Source organism: the organism of the source record quoted next, unplaced genomic scaffold, assembly GCF_019419815.1.
Source record: "Pyrus x bretschneideri cultivar Hongxiangsu unplaced genomic scaffold, Pyrus_bretschneideri_v1 Contig6, whole genome shotgun sequence".
NCBI classification, from domain to species: Eukaryota; Viridiplantae; Streptophyta; class Magnoliopsida; order Rosales; family Rosaceae; genus Pyrus; species Pyrus x bretschneideri.
The window spans coordinates 11,734,696-11,747,417 of NW_025999798.1; the positions used below are offsets into that span (position 1 = coordinate 11,734,696).

The window sequence follows — 12,722 nt, forward strand, 5'->3', positions numbered from 1 at the left end:
TTTTGTAGTGGCAAATGTGAGATCCCGAGTTTGTAGCCCATTACTCATTCCAGATTTTTTATATTTTTCTTTTAATTTTTTGTTAAGATTAAACACAAAACTGAAAAGTAAAAGGGGAAACCAAATGATAGAGAAAAATGACTTCTATCAAGGTTCTGATTCGAGCCAAGGCTACTGAAGGATAGATGGGCTTGCACATGTATATAGTTCTTAGGTTGAGACTCGGAGAATCTGAAGAAGGCTGATAATGGTTGCTGGATTTTCCCCATTTAAAATCGAAATTAATATTTGGGTTACGGGCCTTAAAATATTTACAAGCTAACCATCCTAACTTGTACCTTTAAACAAAAAGTAAATTACATTTTGCTTCCTTAAGTCAATTACAAAAGGTAAATTTCATTTGAATATCATACAAAAGGTAAATTACATTTTGCCTTCTCAATTACAAAAGGTAAATTACATTTTGTGTTCAATTTCAACCTCATACATATTAAAATATTTTCATCTCATGCATTTAATTATTATTTCATTTGAATATCATACACATGTTAGTTAATCGGTTAAATTGACCGTTAAGTAATGATATGACAAGCGTGATTGATCTAAAGATAAAGGGTAATGACAAAATTGAAGATGGTCTAAGGAGACTAAATTTGTAGACAAAATCTTGTAACCTAAATGACATAGAAGTTGATAATTAAATTAATTATTAATTAAGTGTTGATTCGCGTGGTTGTTTTTATTGATGACACATCATTTAGTTTGTAAATTTAGTTTACCTAGCATTACTCAAAGATAAATTAATAGCGTTGGACCATTTTTGTATACATATCTATCCTAGAAATACGCCTAATTTCAAGTCAACATCCACACTATCTAGCCCCTCAACATTGACATGATCATTATCCATTTCTTGAAAGAGATTTTGAATTGAAAGTTCAAGAACAATAGTGGTTGATTAATAAAAAAAATGTTGAACATTCATTTGCAAGATCAAACCATCATCGGTTATCTAAATGCGGAAACATATAGTACTAAACATTTCATTTGAAGACCATCAAACTAGAATTTGACCATCCATTTGTAAGAACACACTTGTTTAGATCATAAAAGCTACATGAATTCAACGTTTTTAACTCATTCCGGTTTGCTGTTTACTGAATTGCTCAATTCCTAAATTTCATTTACACGTCATGTATTTTATAGGATTAGAGACAAAACATAATGTCAAACTCTATGACAATGAATGAGTATATCTCATAAAATGATGGTTGCATGTATTATTTGTCACACTAAAATAAACTAAATATCATTAAATTCATGTAACTTTTTGTAAATGAATGTTCAGCATTTTTCACATATTATACTCGCCTCCTATTGTGCCTATTGGGCTTGGGTTATTAATTTACGATTGTACTTTGGTTTTAGGTTTCCTATTATTAGCTTGTATACCACATCATCTAATTCTGTATATTCCTTATTATAGAGAAGAATAAAATAAGAATAATTTAGAAATAACTTGTTTTATAAACACTTCACATATTATTGAATACACCTCATATACTTATTACGTTCTATATTTTCTTTTTTAATTAAAATCTATCTTAATATACCTCACATACTTTTCTATAATAGCCTCACTCTGCATAACCCACATTTTCTACATACACTCCACACTTTAAACCTTAGGTGCAAATACATATTTTATGAGCTTTTCAAAAAAAATAAATACATATTTTATGTTTTTATTTTTATTTCTTATTTATGTATAATCACAAAACAATGAAATTGGGTTGAAGAAGAATGTGATTTCGTATGTAGAAAATTGGATATAAGGACTCTATGAATCATTGGATTGAAAATCGAGATACTTTGAATGAGTTTTTTCTTCTTCTTTTTTTGGTTATATAACGTGCACAGCTTAGCCAGTAATCATAGGAGTATGATTCTCTTCCTTTTTTTTTCCCTCCCCTTCATTCCCTTCCTGTTTGAACGGTCACGGTTAAGCCATGTTAACATTGTATATTAGTTTTTTATAGTAAGAGAAAGACAAAATAAGAGAATGTAAGAGAAGAGGGTGGAAGAGGATGGAAAGAGGAGGGGAGAGAATCCTAGTCCGTGATTATATCCTTAGCAGCAGAGGTGTCTTGTTTAACAGCAGTCTTCTATCAAAACATCGAAGAGAAAGTTTTGGAAGATAAGGGTTTTTTATTTTTATTTTTTTTGGTTATAGTTTCGCCCTTTTTTCTTTATCATAGCAGATTGATTAGTGAGATTTTTCTTCTCTTCGTAAAAAAATTTCTGTAATAAATTTGGATTGTGGGTTTGAGGCGTCCTTCTCTATTCATTGGTTAGGTTTTGTAGCTTGGGATATACACGTTTAAACTAATTTGTGGTGTATTTAAAGTTTATTTTTTAAACATTAAGATCAAAATTGTCATTGCATATAAGGGTATACAAGTCATTTAATATGAAAATGTAATATGGAACATTATGTGGAGTGCTAATTAAAAATGTAGGAAAATTCTCACAAACTTTGAGTTGGTTTGGAAGTGCTTTTAAATGACTGAAAGTGCTTTTGGTCAAAATATTTTTGTAAGCAATCTTTAGCAAAAGAGTAAATTGTAGCAATGGTCCCTCAACTTTAATTAAATTGGAGCCATGATCTCTCAATTAAAAATCTATTACTATTTGTCCCTTAACTCATCAACACATGTAGTTATGGCCATTTTCGTCAACTTCATCAAAATTTTGTTAAAATGAGTTATGTTGGAAGGACCATTGCTACAATTGGGTTAAAGTTGAGGGATCATTTCTCCAATTGGGATAAAGTTGAGGGACCATTTCTCCAGTTAGATTAAAGTTGAGGGATCATTGGTAATAGATTTTTAATTGAGAGACTATAGCTGCACGTTTTGATGAGTTAAAGGATCATGGCTAATGGATTTTTAGTTGATGGACCATTGCTCCAATTGAGTTAAAGTTGAGAGACCATTGCTACAGTTTACTCTTAGCAAAAATATAAGTCAATCCTAGAAAAGCACTTGAAATGCTTTATGTGCTTCTTGAAGCAATTCAAATTTTTTTAAAACCCAAAAACATTTCTCCGAAAACACTTGAAGTTACGTACCTGGACCTGAGCTACTGAATCCATTAAATTCTCTAGTTGGGGGTATTTATGTGCTAACGCTTAACTTAAAGGACCAATTGGGATAAAGTTGAGGGACCATTTCTCCAATTAGATTAAAGTTGAGGGATCATTGGTAATAGATTTTTAATTGAGGGACTATAGCTGCACGTTTTGATGAGTTGAGGGATCATGGCTAATGGATTTTTAGTTGAGGGACCATTGCTCCAATTGAGTTAAAGTTGAGAGACCATTGCTACAGTTTACTCTTAGCAAAAATATAAGTCAATCCTAGAAAAGTACTCGAAGTGCTTTATGTGCTTCTTGAAGCAATTCAACTTTTTTTAAAACCCAAAAACATTTCTCCGAAAACACTTGAAGTTCCATACCTGGACCTGAGCTACTGAATCCATTCAATTCTCTAGTTGGGGGGTATTTATGTGCTAACGCTTAACTTAAAGGACCAATTGGGATAAAGTTGAGGGACCATTTCTCCAGTTAGATTAAAGTTGAGAGATCATTGGTAATAGATTTTTAATTGAGGGACTATAGCTGCACATTTTGATGAGTTGAGAGATCATGGCTAATGGATTTTTAGTTGAGGGACCATTGCTCCAATTGAGTTAAAGTTGAGAGACCATTGCTACAGTTTACTCTTAGCAAAAATATAAGTCAATCCTAGAAAAGCACTTGAAGCAATTCAAATTTTTTTAAAACCCAAAAACATTTCTCCGAAAACACTTGAAGTTATGTACCTGGACCTGAGCTACTGAATCCATTCAATTCTCTGGTCGGGGGGTATTTATGTGCTAATGCTTAACTTAAAGGACCAATGTGGAATAAGAAAGATAACGACCTGAACTAAAGTATTTATCAACCAACTTTCTTCTAAAGAAGATTAGTGATCTTCTTTTGTCACCCACTAACAGATTTGAGTATCTTCATTGATATTTAAACTTTTGCAAGTAGTTTGTAAGCCCTGCGTATACTATGGAATCAATAATCAACAGAGTTTTATTTTAACCTAACAAAAAAAACCAAATAAATAAGAGTTTGATTTTAGATAACTTTAATGAAAATCTCCCGGTACTGTTCACTTTAACGAAAAACCACATTTTTACACTAAAAAATCAATCTTGGTACAATTCACTTTACCCTTTAGGGAACTTTAACGAAAAGCTCCCGATACTATTCACTTTAACGAAAAACCACATTTTTACACTAAAAAATCAATCTTGGTACTTGTTCAGACACAAATTTACACCATCAGTCTATGCAATCGAGGCCGTTGAGTAAGCATAGTTCTAGACCGTCGGATAAGAAAGTTAAGATAATTTTGTTTTGAGATAATGTTATGGTTTTTAATCATAATAATTATCTTTTAATAAATTATCTCAATTTTCTTATACAAAATAAATGGGATAAAAATCATAGTCCCAACGTAAAAGCAGGTAGAACAGTCTGATTTAATTTGGATTTGTTAGCAATGTGCTGTGTGGATTAGAGCAACTCAGCTTGGGCATAGCATGGGATTTGTTGGTCTTGGATAATGGTGAGACAAAAACCTAGGTAGGCTAAGTCTTTTTTGCATAGTGATGGATGTGGTCAGATGAATTGATGATGGAATCACAAGCATGCCGTGTGAAAGATTATTTCCTATATAATTATTAATTCAATGATGGGATGAAAGAAAAGTCATGTGGTAATAAAGGAGTAGTTGGACTAGGAAACCTAGTCTGAGGAGGCATGCAAAAGATGAGTCCTCTAATAATGCACGTGGCCTCCATTTGGGATGTGGGGTTTTGATGACGCATGTTAGGTGGAGGAGGTGGTAAAATTCCAATCAATTTCTACAAAGTTATCAGGACATGCCAAGCAAGAACTGAAAGCTATAAGTACAAGTCACTCTATATCAGAAGAGGACCTATCCAATTCAACACATAACTGCCTTGCGCAAACCTCTCAAACATCTTGAGATTTTTATTTTCTTTTTCCGCCGACACATCTTCAGTTTGGATAAACAGCACTGTGAAGGCAACCGGCAAACATCTTTAGTTTGGATAAACAACACTGTTGCCGTAGAATCAGTCGACCAAGGAGCACATTCAGTTTGGATAAACAGCATTGCGTCGAAGTTGATTGATTACCTATCCAAATCTCGGTTGAGAAGGGTTTCCGAATCCTTATTGGTAGAGGTCATCTTATTAGCCTTCTCAGAAAAGTAAGGTATTACGAGTTACGACATTCGGCACATTAAACGCTAAGTGGTTTTATGATTGGATACTCATAAGTGAGTTTCAGAGTTTGGCATTCTGACGGCCGAACCACATTTACCATCAAGACATACATCTCCTTTAAGTACTTGTGTTCATATAGTCTGGTGTCGATTCGACGTGCTTATATTCTTCCGAATATAATCACTGTGACCGAATCCGGCGTCGACGATTCGTGAACTTCGTAGAACTAGCAGCCTTGTCTTCAGGCTCAAGAACCCGAAAGCCAAGACTTGTTCCTTCCTTGGCCACAATTGCAAGATCAAGAAGTCAGTAACGCGCTCAACGCAACATCAACAAATTGTACTCCTCGACCAAGCTCGGCCAACAAGTTGGCACGCCCCGCATCAACCGAATGACGTAGTTAGCTCATTAGTTACTTGGCCGGCGCACCGCGTAAGCTTTGTAATTTTTAGGGTCAACAGTACTATTCACTTTACCCTTTATTTTGTCTTTATTGTTAAAACTCAAAATTTTCAAGCTATTTTCATTAGTTTTCCTTTTATTTTGTCTTTATCATTAAAACTCAAAGTTTTCAAGCCTTTTTCATTAATTTTTTTTTTCAAAAGATAGAAATTTATTAGAAATTAAATACGAACAATTACATTTGTATCTTCTACTAAAATATTAAAAAGAAACTCAGGACCTAATTTATCCCAGCCAAATCTCCCGCCATGCTTGACGACATACACCGCTATCGAATGGGCTGTACGATTGCATTGACGAGGGGTAAAGCAAAACCTTACCAACTGAAATAAACTAATCATTCTCCAAATGTCTAGGATATAAATCTCGAGATTCACATTAACCGGGGTCTTCTTGTTTAGCATCTTAATCAAGCCTTTGGAATCCGATTACACCACTAGTCTAGTACTAACCTCCCCATCCTCCCTCCCCACCATCATCTCCAGTCCCTATCTAATCGCCTCCGCCTCTACCATGGTGGCATCCACAAACCGTCCACCTCCTACCCCTCCTACAAGCTTTGGGATACCCACAAAGTCCTTAAGTACCTACCTCACCCCTCTCTCCCCCGTGTCCTTCCTACATGCTGCATCACAGTTCATTTTTAATTCCCCATAAGCCGACTTCTGCCACTTAACTACTCCTTCCCCACCTATCAACCTTTCCTCATACTCCACCCCCTCACCTGTACCCTCCCCGATGTCTTCCCCAAAACCCAACCCGATCCTATCCCTCATACCACTCTCATCTGCTCCACCCTCCCTCACCGTAACATCTATAACATTCCTATATTCCTCCATATGCCACTGCCATAGCTCCACTGCCAACTGTGGTAATGTCTGTACCCCCTTAAAAACCATTTCATTCCTACACTTCCAAATTCGCTAGAAGCCAAATACCACCTGTTGCAAGATCAATTCAGCATCTACTTCGTTCTCCAAACACTTTACAATCTGCTGCCATCCCTCCAAAAATTCATTCAACCCCATAGCTGCCATATTTATTTGCAATGACGTCCCAAACCAAAAAATACGACTAAACTCACAATCAAAGAAAATATGAGCCTTAGTTTCATCACTTGCTCCACATAATTCACATCTATTCACTATTCGGATCCTCCTATGTTCCAAATTATGCCTAACCGCTAAAGCTTTCCTACCAGCCTTCCAAATAAAGAACCAGAGTTTCTGCGGAACATCGAGAGTCCAAATCTTCTTCCATGTCCCTCCCAATAAGCCCAAAGAACTCGCCATCCCACTCCCTGTCCTTCCAAACTCACCATTTTTCAACACCATCGCAAGCGCTTCCAAATTTCACCCCTGCCTATCCGCCGTCATCAACTCACACACCTTTGCATTAGGATCCATATTCCTCAACACCGGTTTAAACAAATGGGGCTTAGGCACTCATGGCTCAGCCACTCGAACCATCTCTCTATTGCCCACCCTCCATCTAACCTCTTGGTGCAAAATTTGTCTCCCCAGAAGAATACCTTTCCACCCCCACGATGATTTCTTCTACTGACTTACCTCCAGAAAAAAGATGAATTAGGAAAATATTTGTCCCGAAGCACATACTAAGCATCGAAACTGGCTTCCACAACACCCTCCAACTAATTTTATCATGCATAGCCAAATTAAACCCAATAAGGTCTCGAAAGCCCAAACCTCTAACCTTCTTACTCTTGGTCATTTTATCCCATGCCACCCAATGACATCCCTTGGTTTTTGCTTGACTTCTCCACCAAAACTGAGCAATGACTTGCTCTCTTTACACATTCTCACTAGCAACTTAAAACATGCCATAGCATGATTTAGCATCGCCATTGCCATCGATTTAATCAATATTTCTTTCCCCGCCAGCGACAAAAATTGCTCCGCCCACCCATCTATGCGACTTTCAAAGCCACGACGAACAGATTCAAAAATCACCTTTTTCTAATGTCCAAAATCCGCCTGGATTCCCAAATATTTTCCAAAGCCATCTCTTGCTTGAATATTCAATCTCGACACAATACGCTTTTTATTCTTCATCAAACAACCCTTCCCAAAGAAAATAGAACTTTTCTCCAAGTTAATGATTTGACCAGATTCCTGACCATACTTCTCCAATATCCTTATTACATTCCTTGCCTCCATCTCATCCGCTTTGCAAAACACCACCGAATCATCTGCAAAAAAACAAATGAGATTTGGCATTTGCTCCAAGCGCCACCCGCACCCCACTAATTTGTCCTTCCATTTCATTTTTTCGTATATAAGCTGATAGAGCTTCTGCACATATGAGAAAAAGAAAAGGTGATAACGGGTCACCCTACCTCAACCCCCTCTCCGATCGGAAGTACCTCGATGGTACACCATTCACCATCACACTATATGACACCGTAGAGATGCATTCAATTATCCATGTACAAAATAGTGGATGAAAACCCAAGTTTCTCATAACCTCAATCAGAAAACTCCATTCCACTCGATCATATGCTTTTGCCATATCTAATTTGACCGCCATTCGACCCTTATCGCCCTCCACACCCTGCTTTAAAGAATGCAATATTTCATGAACAACCAAAATGTTATCATGAATCTGCCTCCCCGGTACAAATGCCAATTGATTGCCACTAATAACCCGGTCCATCACATTCTTCAATCTTTTTGTCAGAACTTTAGCAATTATCTTATACACAACATTACATAATGGGATCGGCCTAAGTTCTGTCATCCTTCGCGTAGCCTTCACCTTCGGTATCAAGACAATATGGGTATGATTAACCTTCTGTAACAACCTCCTTGAGTGGTGAAAAGCCTACACCATCTGGATAATATCCTCCCTCACCACCTCCCAATGATCCTGAAAAAAACCAACTGTAAAACCGTCAGGACCTCAGAGATTTAGTAGCTGGAATCTGGTACACAACATCTCTAATTTCATCCACAGAAAATGGCCTAATAAGTTTTGCATTCTGCCTCTCATCAACCTTTTTTCCCACACAACCCGCCACTTCCCCTTCCGGCCGAGCACAACCAGACTGAAATAATGAGGTAAAATAATTAACCACAATCTATTGTACACATACGGTTTCCTTTTGCCATACTCCATTGCTATCCTCCAAACCCAAGATCCGATTTCTTCTTCTCCGTTGAGTCGTTTGAGCATGAAAAAACTTAATATTTTTGTCCCCTTCTCGGAGCCACATATTCCGAGATTTCACTTTCCAATATAATTCTTCATCCTTAATAGCCACCTTCAAATCTTTCTCATTCCCCCTGATATAGTCTTGCTGCACACCCCCATCCACCACCCCCTTCCTAATCTCTGCACAAAGCTCCACAATACGGCGTTGGGAATTCGGTTTCGAGATCCTCTTCCACTCTCCCAAAAGGTGCCGTGTCCCCTTAAGCTTTTCACATACCTTAACTAATGAACCCTCCACCGATTTCCTCCAAGCATCCGTGATAATCTCTTGACATTCCGGCATCTTCCCCCATCTAGAATCATAAATGAAATGCCGTGGCCCTTTCAGAGAGTTCCCTTCAGTAGACAAAATTAGCATGGAATGATTTGAACCCTCCAACACCACATGCTTAATTTTCTTTTGATTTTAACAATTATTTTTTCTTTCAAAAGTTCGATTTCATAATTAATTATTATTATTTATGAAAGTTGAATTTGATTATAATTATTCACACAAACCACGTAAGAAGAATGATGATAATGATGAATCTGGAGGCAGCCTGGTGAACTGGCCAGGCCATATTTTTAACTAAAAGTCTTCGCAAAGAGTGTCGTAATCAGCCCCCACTGTGGTCTACTGGTATCCTCTGTCCCAAGTTCAGCCAACATTTGGAATAATATTATTGCAGAGAAGATTCTCATATATTTAGTTTCGTAGGAGGCGGGACCATCTTAATAAACTACACCAGGTCGAGCACTTTGACCTTCACTAATATTAGTTAATTACCTAATGCAGCATTAGTTATTTTAATACAAATATCTGCTTAATTTGCAAAAGTATCAAAACAGATCGACTTGGATTTGGCCTTTTCCTGAGTTTTTTTTTTTTTTTTTAAACAATATTATCTATACTTTTATTATGTCAAGGAAATGAACGGGATGAGGGAAAAAAAGCTGAATATTGAACTGAATGGGGCCCTAGCTGAAAGCCATTACACGTGTATGTCACATAATCTTATTTTGAAGATGATTTCTACACATTTTTCTATTTATTTTTTAATTAATATTGATCCGTCTTTTGTTTAACTAAATATATTGAAGAGCTAGAATTAAGAGAGGTATGCAGAGTGAAAAAGAAATTGTCGAAATCACTTTCCTGCCAACCTTATATTAACAAACAACTGAGTATTGCCAACCGAAAATGATATATAATCTTTAATTATGTTGTGGCCAATTTATCTAACAAGGAGGGAGAGAGGGTCGCGGCATAGAGAGAGAGAGTGGAGAAAATATGAGATTTATGGGGTGTATGAGTTGTGTTTCCCCCCACAGACTGCTTTTGTTTATAGTAGTAAAGAGGAGAAGAATCTTTGTCCATCAAGGAAATAGAATCCTATTAGAGAAAGAACACTAGCAACCAAATTTATCTAGGATTTACACAATCACACTTTAATATATTATATTCATAATATACTCCTCCTTGAATGTGTAAATACTCAAGCAGATTCGTCATCTAGTAGAGTTGAGGAAGTCGACTCTTCAGCACTGATTCTAGGAACACGCTAGTCTTAGACAAAAGGAACTTGCATATGGACCTAAATCTCACAAAAACCTAATGACTATGATAAAACCCAAGGCCGGACAAAAACTCATAGTCTAAGGAAAGTTTGTGAGGAAGTACAAAGTCAAATTAAACATCTACGAGATATACATTAGAGATATGACCAACCTAGGATGGGTGCCTCATCAAAGACTCGTCAGGTAGCAAAAACTCAAAGAGAAAAATGCTCTTAATCGTAGGAAAAAAGTACATTAAGATCAAGTGAGTATATTTCAGAATACTTCCCCTGAATTAGATATAATTCCAAAGAGAACTAAAGAGTTAAAATGTTTCTTGGTGTGTGAAGTTCGAAACCTAATGGTTTTGCTTTACTATAATTTTATTTTTAAATTAGTCATACAAAATAAAAGGTCCAACTTGAACCCGAATCAGCCTATCGAAGTATATAGGGGAGGTCAATTTTTGCATTTCCAATAACAATTAAGTGTTCCCCAAAGGATTATCTACATTATCAATTTAAAAGAGTTAGCAAATAACCTTGAATTTTTTTAAATTCTTGCCTTTTCAGTTTCCAATAACAATTAGGTGTTCCCCCAAGGATTATGTACATTATCAATTGAAAAGAGTTAGCAAATAACCTTGATTATGTAACTTAATTAGGATTTTTGCGGCTAAGAAAACAAGATGAATAATATTTCAGTGACGTTGTGATATAGTTATCAAATTTATGTTAAATGTTTCTTTAGTTTTTCTTTTCATTGTCACATTCTTGAATTATCTTAGGCATTATATAATAACAAATTAGTAATTATTTACCAAAAAAAAAACCAATGTGAATGTGCAACATATTATAGTGCCTAAGAACACAAGGATCTCTTTTTAGCAGCTCGACCTGGGCTCCCAAAATCTCATGACCGGGCCTGAGCCGGCCAGTCGGACAGCTTTAACGAGCACTTCTTTTCCTCTTATAGAAAGAAGCTTACCCTTCCAACTCCCTCCCAACTCTTTACGTTAGCTCCCAACAATCTTTTAGTGCACAGAACATCAGACATAGTAGGCAGACCAAGGTACCATTCATGACACTAAACAACTGGCATTGATAATTGTGTCTGTAAGGTAGCCTGGATATCTTCCGTTGTTGAGGCACAAGGCATGGCAGACTTCTCCACATTTATTTTCTGGCCTGAAGCCGATTTGTATAAAGCAAATAACTGTTATTTTAGTAACTTCAGAAGAAGAAGCATTAAAACAATAAACTCTCACTCGCAGAAAATAAATGGTTTATTGGCGGAGCCTCAGGAGCAATAGCTTACCATGAATCTTGCAATCCAATTTCGCTTTCTGGATAGGAGCTGAAAATCCTTCAGCTACAATTAAGAATAGATACCGGGAGATGGGGTCCCCCTGTCGTAGGACCCGAGAAGGTATAAAGTGGCCAAACGGCCTGCCGCGAATTTTTACGGCCGAAACCGAAAAGAGAGTCGAAATCACTATTCGGTTTGGTTTGGTTCGATTTTTTTAGTTTTTTTTTGGTTGGGTTTTATTCGGTTTGGTTTTTTTTTTTTTTTTTTTTTTTTTATAATCTTAATGAAACACTTCTGGTATTATTTACTTTTAACGTTAAAGACATTTTTACCTTGAAAAGTCACTCCTGATACTATTCACTTACACCTTTATTATATCTTTTGATTAAAACTAAAGTTTTTGAGGATTTTTCTTTAGTTTTTATTTTTAATTTTTTTATATGAACATTTCAAATTTTCAATATTTAAAAACAATTCAAAGTTTAACAATTCCAACTACGATTATAATTTGATTATTAATCGATCGTATGGTTGAACAGTTATAATGCCTTGTTTGAATATTCAATAACCTAACCATTTGAACTCCAGACCGATATTGGATAACCTAATCATTTTGAACTCCAGAGTACAACAGCAAACTGCAAAATAAGATTTCGGTTATTCAAATTCAATTGTGGTATGGTTAGGTTATTCAATAATCAATTGTATGACTACTGATCTTTTTCTTATCAAGCAAACGTTTGAAAAAGGAATACTAATTACTAAAATGAAAATCTCGAAGTACTGGGGGTGGAATCGAATGAAGAAATGTTCTTGCCTCT

At 36.1% G+C, this 12,722-nt stretch overlaps 1 protein-coding gene across 1 annotated transcript; it reads right to left on the reverse strand.

The window, feature by feature from the left end:
- Nucleotides 1-7,802: 7,802 nt before the first annotated feature.
- Nucleotides 7,803-8,583, reverse strand: LOC125471501. The gene is made up of 3 exons (XM_048571943.1): nucleotides 8,491-8,583; nucleotides 8,311-8,397; nucleotides 7,803-8,138 (listed from the first exon to the last, which is right to left on the reverse strand). The coding sequence occupies exons 1-3, from the start codon at nucleotides 8,581-8,583 to the stop codon at nucleotides 7,803-7,805; spliced, it is 516 nt and encodes a 171-aa protein (XP_048427900.1).
- Between the last annotated feature and the right edge of the window lie 4,139 nt (nucleotides 8,584-12,722).